The sequence below is a fragment of the Seriola lalandi genome, unplaced genomic scaffold, assembly GCF_002814215.2.
Source record: "Seriola lalandi dorsalis isolate HSWRI2012SDOR001 ecotype SW California unplaced genomic scaffold, Sedor1 jcf7180002054277, whole genome shotgun sequence".
NCBI lineage: Eukaryota > Metazoa > Chordata > Actinopteri > Carangiformes > Carangidae > Seriola > Seriola lalandi.
The window spans coordinates 1,062,519-1,077,750 of NW_019524830.1; the positions used below are offsets into that span (position 1 = coordinate 1,062,519).

Consider the following 15,232-nt stretch of genomic DNA (forward strand, 5'->3'; position numbering starts at 1 on the left):
TATAGCTTCATTTCTGTGTTCGATCAAGCCTGAAATTATTCAGGAGCATTTCATGCTTTTGTTGTACACGTACAGAAACTCAGATAATGAATGCATTCAGCAGGTGACAGGTAAACCGGGAAAAGGCACAGGGCAGGTAGTGACTTGTTGGCTCCTTAATTGCACCTTGTGGAGTGATATGGCGCATGTGTACAGATGCTCTGTGCAGAGTGGAGGAGGGGTATACTCAGCGTTGGCCTACACTGGTGGGTGGGTTGGTCTACCTGGGGGTCGAGGGCACGCCCACAGCTCACCTGTGACACCTGGCTGGTGGAGATCAAGCTGTCAGGACGCGCAGTGCACATTCCTTCACTTCCAACCACACACACACACACACACACACACACACACACACACACACACACACACACACACACACACAGAGCGAGAGAGAGAGAGACTGCTACAGACTGAAAATGACAGATGTTTCCAAAACTAAACCCACGAATCAAACCAGACAGTAATGTCATACTGAAACATGTCCACAAATAATATTTAGATGAGACAGAATGAAACGGAAATGGCAAGAGGAACGTGAAACCTCGTATGCCCCCCCTTCTCTCTCTCTCCCCCGCCTCCTCACTCCACAGAGTGGCAGCGTTGGCAAAGCATCGTTCAGAAAAGCCTGAGCTGGAAACGAGCTGCGGTAGCTGCCTGTGCGCACCACTTTACTCAGATCCCTCCGGGCCGTCATAGCCGGTAGGCGTGTGGCGACAGAACCAGGCTGCACAGCGTTAGCGCAACACAGCCGCTATTTTCTTACATGACTTAAATAATTTCAGCTGTGAATGCATAACCTAAATCTTTCATCTCTTCATTCTCTCTCTTTAGGTGAACCAAAATCCCAACAGTGGATATAAATCTGCACTTAAACCCGAGCACGGCGTGAGAAGATAGCCTATAGTTATTTGGGGAAAATAATACCTGAGGGTCTTGTCCTGTCCACATCAGCCCTGCGTTATAGGACTGGGGAGAGACGAAACCTCTGCGCTGTGAAGAGTCGCTCTTGTGCCTTGCAGCAGTGCGCGGAGAGCAGCCCCACACTCAGCAGACGCACTGAAAGGGCAGAAGGAGGAGAGGAAGGTGGAGGATATTTTACGCACAGCAGCACTCAGTAGCCCTGTTTGACACGCGGCTACTAACTGGGAGTCTCCTGCTCCGTTTAGGACTCAACACAGTCGCTTCGGCTCTTGGTCGGATTTGCACTTGACCACATACACCGGTCGGCTGGGATGGATTCCTTCATCATAGCGGCTCTGGCACTATGCTCTCTGACGGCACCAGCCTATGGGGACAAAGGCACCAGCAAAGCCCGGAGTTGTTCGGATATCAGGCAGTTTTATAGTGGGAAAGGATTCTCTATTGAAAGTGTCCCTCAAGCTGAAATATCAGGTAAGCTCCTTAAATATACAGCCTGTCCAAAGTTTGCTGTTCATGTTGTGCGCACACCTTTCTCTGGACTGAATCTGATCTTTACCCCTGAAGCCAGAAATACTTTCAGGACAGTCAGTCTGTCCAAACGCAATATATCTGTTATTTAAATTATGCAACAATGTGTTAAATACTAAGTAAAGAAGCTCACAGTTGCTTTAAACTCATTGCCACCAGGAGCATAATCCCTCTGCAAGTCCCCCAAGGAATGTTAGTCTATTTTGGGGCCAAAGTCGCACCTGCAGTAACACCATTTATTGTATCTAAGTGCTGTTGTGCAGATCTGACCTATCCAATAGGAATGAATGATTATAGGTTTGCATGTAGTTGGTTCACAAACTCTGCTCTTTGTGCTCAGTGTGGTACACAGGATATTTAAAGCAATCCTTGTTAACCACAAGCTTAAAATGAAGTCTTTTTCTAGTTTATATTTGTTGTGAGAGAGGCAGCAGATGAGACGTCTAACTCTGTAGCTTTTCAACCTGTAGTCACACTCATTTCATGTCACATGATAAAGCAGAGGAGCTCTAGCTCTTGGCTATCTCTCAGGATGAAACACTGCTTTGAAAAAATATCAGACAGTACAGACGTGTCACAGACAATCTGGCTGTTCATCCCTGATCAAAAATGTGAGAAAGCCTCTTCAAATGTTCTCACACTTGACATTTTTGGAAACACAGATGCAGGATCACCACCTCGCTTTATGTTTTCTTTTCTCAGTTTCCCTATGCCTCAAAATTAAGCTGCTACTCTTGAAGACACTCCCGAATCTTTTTCTCTTCTTTAAGCTCTCTTGTCTTTGCGCAGGGAATTCTTCCTTCTAAATTGCCAGCCAGTCACTTGACTGGGCTGGAACCACGCAAACACGATGTTGCTCACTGTGTCATTCATGGTCTGATGTCAGACAGTCACAAGCCCCTCTACAGTTCAGATGATTACACGTGTGCCTCTCCTGGAATTCGGTGCAACGCTTTCTCACACACACACACAGACACACAGACACACACAGAGTTAACTGTAATTTCAGGTTCTACAGTTACAGTATCGTACATGCATGGACAAGACAGGAGACTGTGAGCATGCATGCCTACACAACCACTTTCCTGTGTGCACATTCAAATGCAATAGAACTCAGTTTTGAACTAGCACACTTTTAATTTCACTGTCCCAAAACTGTAAATGTAAAGAAGTATTTTCCAAACATAGAGAACTTACGGTACAGCAATAATATCTGAAGTAATCTCCAACAGGAAATGAAATGTGGATGTGGGCAATACTCATCTGAATTTCGCTACAGTGATTCTCACTGAAACACAGCTACAGTCAGTCCTTATCTGATAACATACTTTTTCTAGACTCTGCGTCAGTCACCTTTTCTGTATCATCCAATTCTTTTTTTTTTTTTCACAGAGTGCTACATAACCGTGTCAGCAGATAAACTCTTCTTCTCTGTGAAGACAGCAGTGTTTGTCCATTAGTACAGAATGGTGGCTGAGTGGTACTGAGACATACAAGGGTGACTTTCTGCAGTATTCACCTAAAGGTCACACATTCACGAATATCCTAAAGTAGAAACTGCTCTATTTTCTGATAGCATATAGGCTGTCACAGAGCACAGCATGGTTGCAGAGAGAGCATTGTGTCTTGATAGAAACACTTTATATATATATATATATATATATATATATATATTGTGCAGTTTCGCTTTTAAACACAGATTATCTGTGTTTTATCTTGAGCTACATAAATAAAACATTAATAGTGCATTTATGAGGAACATGATATCCAATGCAGAGATATACAATAGATCTTTCCTAGTGATTACACTGATAGGATGGGAGAGATTATAAGATTTGAGGGTGGGACCGTAATGTGATGAAACTGTTAGCTCATGTCATCACGCCATACATCATAAGGTAGTGAGGGCCAAGTAGTAACTGGACACTTCTAATTTAACTGATTGACCATACTGAATAAATCATTTGACAGAATTAACGCCAGCTCTGGTCCCTTAGAAATCCCCTTTTCTTCCATATGTCTGTAATCCATAATGCTCTAAAGAGCAAATCTGTCTTGTCATGACACCACCTATTCCTGTTGTTTCAATCAATGATGTGGAGCTTAAATAAGTCTAGGGTCAACATATTCTCAGTAAGAGAGAAAATAAGGGAGTGAGACTGAGGGTCAGGAAGAGATAGATGAAGAAATGACAGAAAAGAGAGATGAGAGTGAGGGGTAGAGATAGAGAGACGGAAAGAGAGGGGGGGGGATTTGGCTTTGTACATTGACAATATTTCTCCGGTGTCCCCGTCTCTTGGCTCTCAAGCATAAATAACTGCTGGTTCGCTCCAGTCTGGCATATTAAACACCTTGGTAAAATATGAAAGCTTTAATTTATTCCTCCAAATTATGCGCCACCTGAATGTTGTGGATGATCCCTGACATTTGCAGAAGGATATTTCCTGCTGTGACACCAGGGCTTGATCAACCTAATGTATTGGCTGAGTCTGACTCAAGGTCACATGCTGAGTACATCACCCAGGTTGAGTCTGGGAGGACGATGAGAGACGACTGCATCCCAACTCTGAAAATGATGTCCAGTCGCTGCACTTTGAAACGCCACTGCACAATATATGAGGAAAAACGTCCTTGGCACACAAAGTAGCCAACACCTTTGAGCTTAATATTAGACTTCATTTTTAGATGCACAAAATTTGAATAATCAAACATGGAAGCATATGCAAATTAAGTCTGAACATGGTCTGTAATAAATATACCCCCAAAAAAAAGGTTAAACAAAAAAGTATTACTTTAGCTATTGCCATTTCATTTTTTTAATTAAATTCCAAGATTTGTTGGTTTAAAAATATAATTTTTACTTTTATACCTCTGTTTTTTACATTTGAATGATGTACTTTTCTAAATGTGTGAGGCAAAAAAAAGAAGTAAGAAATCTTCAACGAGCTGAACCCCCCATCCCATATCACAGTCTCTGTTTGATTATGCTCAGTCAGCGGTGAAAGAAGATTCCTGGATATTGCTTTCACATCGACACGCCTCATATACCAACTTGGATAGTCCCCTATTCTTAAGTAATTTGCTCAGGGGAAAAAGCCACGCAGAAGAAAGCTATTGAGTTAAGGCTGAGCTGTTTGTTATCATTGTGTTGAAGCAGTGTTTACTGGACCATGGGAACAGTATCACTTGAGCAGAAATGAAGAGCAATGGTTCTCGAATAATCAAGCGAACTGATTGATGCTCTCAAAATGAATACGATGATTGTAGTTTAACTCCATGTGTAATGTAATGTCAATGTTTTGTTTTTTTGGGGGGGGTTTTTTTGTCTGTGTTTACCAAAAATGGATGATTGATTTTTATGAGGCTCATCTGTCTCCTCCCTGCGCTGCCCCCTCCCTGTCCCACCCCATCATTACAGTCGTGATGACTTATCTTTTTGTCTTTCAGGGGATGACATTCTTCATCTCTCTGTTTCTCTCTCTCTCATCGGCTCTTAAAGAGAGAGGCGCCAGACGCTCTTTGAAAGCAGCTGGCAGCCAATGAGTGTTAGATGCTGAATGTCATATAAGCTTATACAAAGAGACAAGCTGCATGAGACATCTGCAGGAAGGCTAGTAGCATATTGGTTCGGCATTGGCTTTCCCATGCTGTATTTGTGTTGTTGTTGATTGCTGGTTGCTACAGGCTGACTGTGAGCAGCTCAGTGCTCTGAAGTGTCATCTCTAACCAGTGTTTGGCTAATGATACAGTGGGATTGCTGCTCACCAGGCCTGCTAGGAACTGTTGTTGACTAAAGCCTGGCTTGTGGCTGGAAAAATGGGCTGATCACTATGGTAGCCCACAGCGAAAAGTATGGGAATGTTTTGAACTCAGTCACTTGACTGAGAATTTAGATATATGTCCTGAAATGTGTAATAGCATTACTGCAGCTAAAACAGAGCACAAGTTTTCTCACACTGAGTAAAAAAATCTCCCTCTGTAACTTTCTCCTCTTTGACGGAGGGTAATGATAAGATAATGGCTGCTGGTGTGTTTGCTGCCCTCTACACCACCTTCCAGTCAGAGGTTAAATGGAGATGGGAGTTCACTGCCAGCAGAAAACATAACTGGCTAGCCAGGCTGCAAAGTCAACACCAATACAACAAAAATACTTGGGGTGTCACATTATGCATTGCGCTGAACAGTCTAAAACGATACTTGGAAATGATTTTTAATTTCAGCTTTCAGAATCTGCAAGGTCTGCATACCAAATGGCCCATCTACCAGGGTGTTCATGGTCTACATTAAAATGCACACCATGTATAATGTTGCATGTGTTTAAGCCCTTAATCTCTGTGGATATACTCATACAGTATCTGTATATCCACCACCAGTTGCTGTTAGCTCACGACCCGCTAGCTCCTCTGTCTGTCCCGCTGTGAAGCTGCTTGACCTGCGATGGTATCTCGCTCCTGTCCCCTCAGCGATGTTCTCTCATGCCAGTTAGGCATATAAAAAATACATATTCACAGTGTCACTGTCATCGCATTGTATTGTTATCAGCAAGGAGACTTTATTTTTGTCCCAGTTTAGGAACACATGATGGACAACTGGCAAATAGTTTATCATAGCGTATATATATCCACTGCGAAGTAATGACAAAGCTATGTAGCAATAAATTAGATGTAGGTTTTGTTTTTGTGTAATCTTCTTTTTAAAGGAGTTATTTTTAAGTTTTTGCTATTGCTACACGGCCAGTGTTAGCATTACCGGCTGTTGACTCACCAGTCTAGAAGAAACATTGTGAATTCAGCATCAAACTTTAGTCCTTTACTCACCAAGCGCTGTCTCCAGCGGTGGGAAGCAAGCCAATGTTAACACTTGTCTCTATCACGTCTTTTCTTGTAGTGAAGTTAGCGTGCTGACCAGCTAGCCCCGGCCCGTCTCGCCACTTTCCAATCGGCCCTGAAGGTGTAGCGCTGCTCAGAGGGGAATATTATAGCCTTTTATGTTGTAAACGCAATTATAGCTTTAGCTCTTGTCAAGTTTCCACCGCCCACTCCTGGCGAGAAACCACATTTGGCGGCAGAAAAAACATACAAATAGCTCCTTTAAGTAGGCACAGAGAAAATAAAAAATGTCCGTCTTCTCTTCCTAATAAAGAGCACTGTAATAATTTATTCATTCAATGATCATCTCTTATACAATTTGTTTAGTTCCACCAAAAGTTCTTGAGGACATTCTTCTCCTCACAGTGCAGGGAATTAAAAATTATGAAAACAAAAACAGCAGCAATAAATAAAAACAACCCTTTTAGCTGCATGGATGAATTCATTAATATCCATCAAATCTCTAAAGCTACAGCATCATTTACGAATTGCACAGGCATGTCTGACTGAAAAAAGACAACACTTCAATAATGTTATGTGTTCTATGCCTGAGAAGGGCTCTGGAGAGATAAAGAGACAGACCAGACTTAACTGTAAATAGTAAATATTGTGTGTATTGAGATAACGTGCAGTGTTGTCATTGTGGCTGTTCTGGACAGTAGCCTTATCGCCATCCCATTAATATCCCCGCTGATGTGCTGTTCTTATTCCCCATATAGTGGATAACTAATTGATCGCACTGAATTACATATTGCCGCCTTGTGAATGGAACTCATTAACTGAGTTGGAGATAAGAGCGGCAAGGCTTATTTGAAGGTTAATATCAGCATAAAGCCGTGTGCATCTGTTGGTCTTTCTCTTCAGAAAGATTAAAGCAAAAGCAACAGTTGTTTCTGTATCACAGAGTGCAGGCTGATAACTCTGCCGCAGTTTAAAGTGTGTGAATCCCTGCATCTGGGCTCCTGTCTTTGCCTGTTCATGTGTAGCTGTGCATACGTGTTTGTTGCCGCGCATGGGTCTTTGTGTATGTGTGTTTGCCTACCAACTGAATATGCCGGAGTTGTTAAAATGCTGAAGTCAGTAAGAAGCCTCTTGAAGCATTAAGCCATAATGGGCTGCATGGAGCATGAAACAGACCACAGTGTGTTTGATGTTCACCATACAGAGAGACATAGAGGGGGGGGGGGGGGGGGGGGGGGGGCTGGCTGATGGGTGCTGACTTGGGCTGCTTTGGTCTGCTTGGCTTTGCAAGACCCTGCTCTGCCCTCTGACAGGCTATATGTTGGGAAAAACTACTACTACAAGAAACAAGAAGAAGAGAGAATGTGGAGTTTAAAATGGATGAAAGGAAGTCGCTCCTTTTAAAGAAACACGTTATGTGCTGCATTTCCTTATGTAATCATTTTCATTCTTGGGCCTGTTAGAAACATTGAAATATGGAGGACGGTCTGTCCAAACATATTTAGCTGCTCTGAACTCTGCGAAATGTGTGAATAAGGACAGAAAAACCTCTTCACAGATTGCTCACTAACCTGCTTTTTTGTATAAAGCACCGAGCATAAAGTAGTCATCTAAAAACGAAACAGTTTTGGATAGACAGAAAGCTGACGATTTGTCTTCCTATTTCCTGTGACAAACACAAGTCAAGAAAATAGTCAAATGCATTGACTCATATGTGGAGAGACAGGAAGACATAAGGGCTGGCAAACGTGTCACTGTTTTCGTTTCTATTTCCTATAACTAATTTTACAAAACATCCACAGTGTCTAAAAGGTAGTGAAATTGAGGTCCGAGAGTGAGCGGTGATTGCTTTTTAGAACATGATGCACTACCTTGACAAGTGTCAGCTGCCTCTTCTCCGACCAGAATGCACTTGAGCTGCTGGCGTCGCTCGTCTTGCGCTCCTCTTGTCTTTTGTTCCCTGTCACTTGTCTAATGTGAGAGTAGGAGTTCACACGTACATCAGCCTTCCCTTGGCAAGCACACACAGACACACAGATGACAGCATAGGCCAGTCTTTTTTTGTCACCACAGGGGGTTGTAGTGTCATTGCAACAGGCGTGTGTGTGTGTGTGTGTGTGTGTGTGTGTGTGTGTGTGTGTGTGTGTGTGTGTGTGTGTGTGTGTGTGTGTGTGTGTGTGGCGCGTGGGGGAGTATGTGTGTTGTTTCCCTCTCAGGGCCGCAGTGTCTCTGTGTTTGAGTCCTCTTTTGTCTTCAGAGGAATTGGCTGTGTCAAAAGGAGAATTATTCCCTTGTCAAAGCCCCTTCCCCGTCTCTGGTTGTGTGTTTATGTGTGTGTGTGTGTGTATGTGAGTGTGAGTTTGCGTGTGTGGGGATGTTGGGTGCAGATGAGTGAATGAGAGAGTGTCCATTTGTGTGTGTGACACAGATGTGTGCACTCTGCATGACTTCTAAAGCCAAAGTGAAAATGTTATTAAACCGCTTCCTTTCCATTTGCTGTCATTGTGTATGTGTGTGTGTGTGTGTGTGTGTGTGTGTGTGTGTGTGTGTGTGTGTGTGTGTGTGTGTGTGTGTTTGAGTGTGAGTGAGATTGCTGCAATTTTTTTGTTTTGCCCTTTCGTCAGTTATGTAAATGTGTGTGTATGTGTGCCACGCCAAGCTGTTGTGATCCCCTCCAGCAGTGCATTCTGCAGACAAGGTGAGTATTTGAAGTGACAAGGAACTGGCTTTAGCTCTCAGCGTGGCTTCGCTTCTGCTCCAGCTCCCTCTCCTCTTGCCCTCCCACTGCTTGACAGATGGTACAGACCCAAACCGGGACGCCCACTACCATATTAAGTGAGGCCACGCAGTATGAATTTTACAGGGTGACACGCCCTACACCAACTCACATACACACACACACACACACACACACACACACATATACATACGCACTGTCTGCAGCTGTGGTTTGAAGTATTTGTTTGGAGACTTTCGTTCTTTGGCTAATACACATCCCAGAGGGGAAATCCTGTGTCTATGGCACCATGGCAACAAATTCAGCAGCTCACAGTGCCAGACGGACACACTCACATGGGGTTGGATATCATTTAGATTTCATCAATTGTGATTCTGATTCTGTTTATTGATTCACGTTTTTATTGAACCCATATTATGTTTACTTGGGTATGACTAAATGTAGGAATTCTCAGCAGATTTAAACTGACACACAGCTATTCCTCATAAATATTAGTATTAGTCGTAGTATTAGTAGTTAGTATTATAGTAAATATTATTAGTAGTATTTTGTGTTTCTTTTAATCATATACAGTATATTATTAATATTCTTTATCTTGTATGTTAATTGTTTTACGCATCAACCCTCAATTATTTTCAAGCAAATCTGTTATATTGCTGCTATATTTTGATTTAAACCTGAGGTGATTATTTGATGAATTGATTAGTCAGTCAACACAAAATTTACCAACAACTATTGATAATGATACATTCTATCATTTTCAAGCAAAAATATCATTACAACATTACTGTGTTCCAGCTTCTCAACTATTGAAATTTACTGCTTTTCTTTCTATTTTTTTTGGTCTTAACCTGTTGGTCAAACAGGAAAAGATATTTGAAGACGTCACCTTGGACTTTAGAAACTTGTAATTGGCAGTTTTCACTATTTTCTGACAATAATCAGCAATAATACAGCCCTATTTTCAGTTGTCAAAAACAAAGTTGTTTATGAAAACCTTTAAACAGCCCCAGCTGTCTTCAAATTACGGCACGGCTAAACTCATCTTATTCAGGGTCATTATGACTAGGAAGGGCTTTGTCATGTCCTTCACTGCATGAAATGGTTTGTGTGGAGCAAACAAATTTTGCACTACTCCTCTTTGTGAAGCCCAGCTACTCTTTTGAGCACTTCCTCCAGCTCAGATCCAGTTCTGGATACACAATATAATTGCCAAAATAGATTGATATTCTCTGATGGAGACAGCCTTTAGGCCCCTATCTCTCAAATAGAAAAATGAGGAAATAGGAATTGAAGAGATGAGAGATTGGGCTTGTATATAAAAAGATAGGAGTAAATGATAAAATCAGTAAGGTGTCGTCTAACCGTTGAATCTCTGCGTCCTGCACCTCACTGCTCCAGCGCCTTCTACACACAATACAGATTTAATAAAGATAGGACACACAGATGCAACAGTACACATATCCCTCAACCACACACTTCCCTTTGATAAGCAGTCACTTTTGTTCTGCTCTGTTCAGCAGTGGCCCTTTCTTCCACACATAGGTTGTTATTAGAAATACCGTAGCTCACATCCTCTCAGAATAAAACAGTGCAGAAGTTATCTGGCTGTTAGCTTATGTGTTTCTATGTGTATGTGAAGCAGATATACCAGGTGTTTCAAGACTTGTGAATATCTTCTTTGTCTCCAATTTCCCCTCCTCTCCCCTGAGGTGTAAACATTATTCTCCATAATCTCTTCCAAACTAGAAGCATGTTCCCATACTTTGTATGCAGAAGAGTTGCCACTTTCTCTTCAGCTCTGTCAGATCTCACTGTCTCTGATAGTTCTCTCTTTGGCTTTTTAAATTGGCCATTTTGGAGGATTTTGTTTTTAGCTGCTGTAGGCAAGTGGCTCCACATAATAGCGTTATTTTGCTTTATTGTTACTTGGCGTTTCGTAATTTCCTGAAGGTTTTCTCTCATCGAGATAAACTGTTTCACACTAGTTTCCATTATCGTAATTATTTCTTCTCTCTTTCTCTATCCCTAAGTCGTTTCTGCCTTTGAGGCTGTATCTCTCTCTCATTCTCTCCCTATCTGCTCCTGCGGAGGAAGTTGTGAATTCATTTATTTTTCATGTGAAATTTACTGCATGCTCACAGATGCTCTCCAAAAGCTTTGCTAGTTCAGTTTGTTTTCGGGTACTTGTCTGTGATTTTTATGACTTTTTATTTTGTGATCTAATTTTACCACGAAATTTACAGTCTGAACATTAAAGACACGTTTGCAACACGTGGCTTTAATGTTCGGGGTATAATTCAAAAATCCAGGAAAATCATCATCATCAGTGGAGCTTTAAATGCAGCTCAGGACTCCTCCGTCCTCTGGGCTTTGGGAGAGAAATATGCGAATGAGATAGATAATTCTTAAAATGTTTCCCTTAAAATTTAGTGCTATAACACTGCATGGGATTTCTGGATTCTGTAAAATTTTGTAGCTTCCTTTTAGTTTTCTTTTAAAATCTTCCTGTGGGAATCTATTTTCTCACACTCACTCTAACCGTCTTCCAACTTCCTTTGCTCGGAGTTTGAATGTAATTACAGTGAAATCTGTGTGTTGTTTTATTGGCTTCCTGGAGCCGAGAGAACGCAGTTTTTCCAGGCCCTACTGCTCTGTGATCCTACTGCATGTCTCCCTTTCCATCCGGTACATTTTCGGGATCTCCACTGTATAATTGGCTTAAACAGAAAATCTTGGTCCCCCCAAAATAACATTAGTTCTTCTAGCAATCAGAATACCAAAATGAGTTTTTCGAGCCGTGCACTGCAGTCTCGCTCTCTCTCTCTCTCTCCTCTTTCTCTCTCTCTCTCTCTCTCTCTCTCTCCCAGTTTGTGGTGAAGCAGCTTTTCCTCCGTTCTCTCTGAGTCCACTCCAGCTCGCATCTCCTGTTGGATTTTGTGCTTTCGAAGCACATTTTTCTGTAATTAGATACTGAGATCTGGTTTTATATGACATCATTTCTCAAGCGTTATTTGTGGGTAAGGAAAGCCCCTGTAGGTCATGGTGGTTTGCTTATTTGGCTGGACCATGCATTGCTATTTAGATGTGGAGGTAGAGTGACTGTTTGAAGATGGAGGAGCGGGAATGACCAGGGGATTAGTAAGGCCTTATGAGAAGAGGGGCGCATAAAAAAAGCTCATAATTACAGGGGGGGTATGTAATTACTGTCAATTGTCATCCTGTTTGCTGGTACAGGATTAGCTTTTTATTACCTACATCCTAATTTTTGTTCTTTTTCCACTTCCACAATTCCACTTTCCATGTCGGACTGCTTCTCTCTATCAGTTTCAGTCAGTTTTTTTATGTCCTCTTTTAAGATAAAGGTTCCGGGGATTGTCACCTCTGTACATCTTACATGTCCCTTGCAAACACCTAGCATTTAAGCCACTTAATAGCAAGGCACTGGCACTTACTCTGTTTGTTTGTCTACCTGAAAAATTCCAAGAACAGTGGAATAGTTTGACAGGAATGTTGATCTATTTCAACACTGAAGATCCTGTTTGTAATGTGACATTTTTTGATACATTTGTGACTGCATCACTGCGTTCTATTTCCATCCGCGGCTTCATTTATCGCAGCCGTGGATGGAAATAGAAAAGCTATAATGGGGAATTTACAGTAAGTGCAATCAGTAACTTTTTAAAGAAGAAGAATATTAAAGGTACAAGCTTAAAAGTCACAAAGTAACTATCAGTGTGAGTTCCTATTCCGTTTCACAGGAGCTCAGCGGTTTTTGCTACTGTACAAATATACCTTTCTACACTTCCCCTTCTTTCGTTCCTCCCAGGAGGGGATGGCAAGCAGTGAGCTAATGAACTTGAAATGACAGTGACATATTTAGCTTGCATTTCTTCCGCTCAGCCATAACAGAGGGCATTTCAGTTGGGCCCACTCGTCACTGTTTCATTCGTCTCATTATTTGCTATCCCTCCTTTGCGCCCTCACTATTTTCATCTCTTCTTCCTCCCCTGCAGAGTCTTCTCTCATAAATATTTTACATCTTCCAAATGAACTCTGTCAACTCAAGCTTAGTGCATGGCTGGCTGCCTTGTGTGTTTCTAATGCGTATAATGTGTTTATGTATTGTATGGGTGTTTGAGTGTCTGTATTTAAATATATACTACGTAAAAATGTGAGTGTCGTGCTGTGTTACTCTAATGCAAGACTGTTTCTGCTTACATATTTTAATAAGCACACACATAAGACGTGTTTTACATAAAGTGTGTTCATTTGTCTCTTATCCTATCAGACAAGGTGACTAAGAACATGTTATTTACAGCAGCGACCTCCTGGCTTGCAGAGGATCACAAATACATATTGTACATACTGGATACATACACTGGGAGCTGCTGTGCAGTATGCCAATCAGTGAGAGCTATAATTATAACCAGTTTCATTTAAATAGTTGGACGCTAAGTGCTTCATTCAAGGTCAGCTTGAACTTAACGGGGGGGGGGGATACGAAAGCTTTTTGTCATGTAGCATTCTGCGCCGCAACCTGTCGGAAACTTAAACTCAGATTTAAACCCACAGAACCCCTCAGCTTATATTTAAAGCAGCACATAGTCATCATATTGTTTTTACCCTTAGTACAACTTTAAATAAGTCTGAGCAACACGTGCACAACGTGATACAATAAGCAACATCTTGCAGCAATGTACTTGAACTAGAATCCCTGACTCAACAGTGTCATATTAGAAAGAGTTTTTGCCCCAAGGGATGTTGGGTGCTGGCTTGCATATGTGACTCTGTGTGTTTAGACTTTATCCAGGTTTTATCCAGTGATGCTGGCTCCACATTAGAGGATAACTGGGCAGATTTTGGGTTAATTCACCCCTCCTGTCATTCCCTAATCAGGGCTGGTCTGAACTGATTTATCTGCCCAAACGATCCTGTGATGTGAGGGGTTTACAGACATAATGTAAATGTTACCAACTGGATTTGAGTCTCCCTGATTTTGAATTATAAATATCAAACATCTTTGATATTTAAAAATCATGTAGTGTGAAAAGAACAGCGATCGCATCCGCAATATCCAATGAGAGTGTGGTCACTGGGATGCGTCAACAACCAGATGATGCGCTAGCAATTGACCATCAACCATCTCCGTGGCAGTGGAAGGTAAAAAAGAGAGTGTATAAAAATGACTACATTTCTAACCATCTCACGTTTCATTCTCCACTCCACCTGTTTAAAAATAGCAATAACGTTTAAGACTAATAGAATAAAACTTTATTTCCAACTCTCCCTCAGCTCGTGCTGCAAAATGTACAAGCTCTGCTGATCCTGTCCTCTCTGCTGTGACTACATTCTCATTTTTTTCTCATTTTTTGTTTTTTGGAGAAATACAACACACACAAGTGCAACCAGCTAACAATATTCCATGTTTGTTTTGCTCTGACGTCACGTTTGATCAAGCAGTTTTCTCTGAGATCCTAAGTCTGGGCTCCCCACTCTAAAATAATTTCAAACGCCAAGTGCGTGGACCTGCATCTTGACTGAATTGTCTGGTGTGTGTGTTCTTATGATTAAAATTTAAAAAAATCTGACTTTACTGGTAATTGTAAAAGTAAGCTTTGCCAGAGATAGTCTGATATCTTTCCTCTTTTTTGTGTCTGAGTGTGTGTCTTTGGGCCAGGCGCTGGTTCAAACTAAAAGCCTTCTCTTTAAATCTTTCATGCTCTTGCTTCCATCCTGCTGAGATAAAGAGAGAGGCAGAGATGAAGCGTCTTATGGAGCAATAGAAAACTTTCTCCCACTCTGTGTTTCATCCTGTCATTCTTTGTTTTTGTGTGTGTTGCTTTATCTCTCTTTCAACTTGGCATAATTACTTGTACTCTACATTTTTGAAGAGTAAGTAAGTTGCTTTCTAGCTGTTTTCAGTATACTCAGCGTGGCATCAAAATCAGTTTTCATCTCACAAAGCTATTTGTGTAGCCTGTGTCTACGTTTGTCTGCTGACATGTCCTCTAATAAACTGGCTACGCACATCTACAGTATGTGGCTAAATCTATTCCTCTAGCTGTGAAGCAACAGTAATAGCATCCCTGTCACAATGTCTGTGTGTCCCTGTACCCTGCACCCTACTTTCCCAGCAGCCTCAGTCCTGACGCCTGGGGCCCAGGGCATCAACTCA

General features: G+C 41.7%; 1 protein-coding gene across 1 annotated transcript in view; it reads left to right on the forward strand.

Moving 5' to 3' along the window:
* Window positions 1–618: 618 nt before the first annotated feature.
* gpc1b (glypican 1b) overlaps window positions 619–15,232 on the forward strand; it is a 64,670-nt gene continuing 50,056 nt past the window's right edge. Inside the window, exons 1-2 of the mRNA XM_023405400.2 lie at window positions 619–738; window positions 871–1,431. Of these exons, the coding sequence (XP_023261168.1) occupies window positions 1,272–1,431 (160 nt within the window). The 5' untranslated portion in view covers window positions 619–738; window positions 871–1,271. The remainder of the gene's footprint in view (window positions 739–870; window positions 1,432–15,232) is intronic.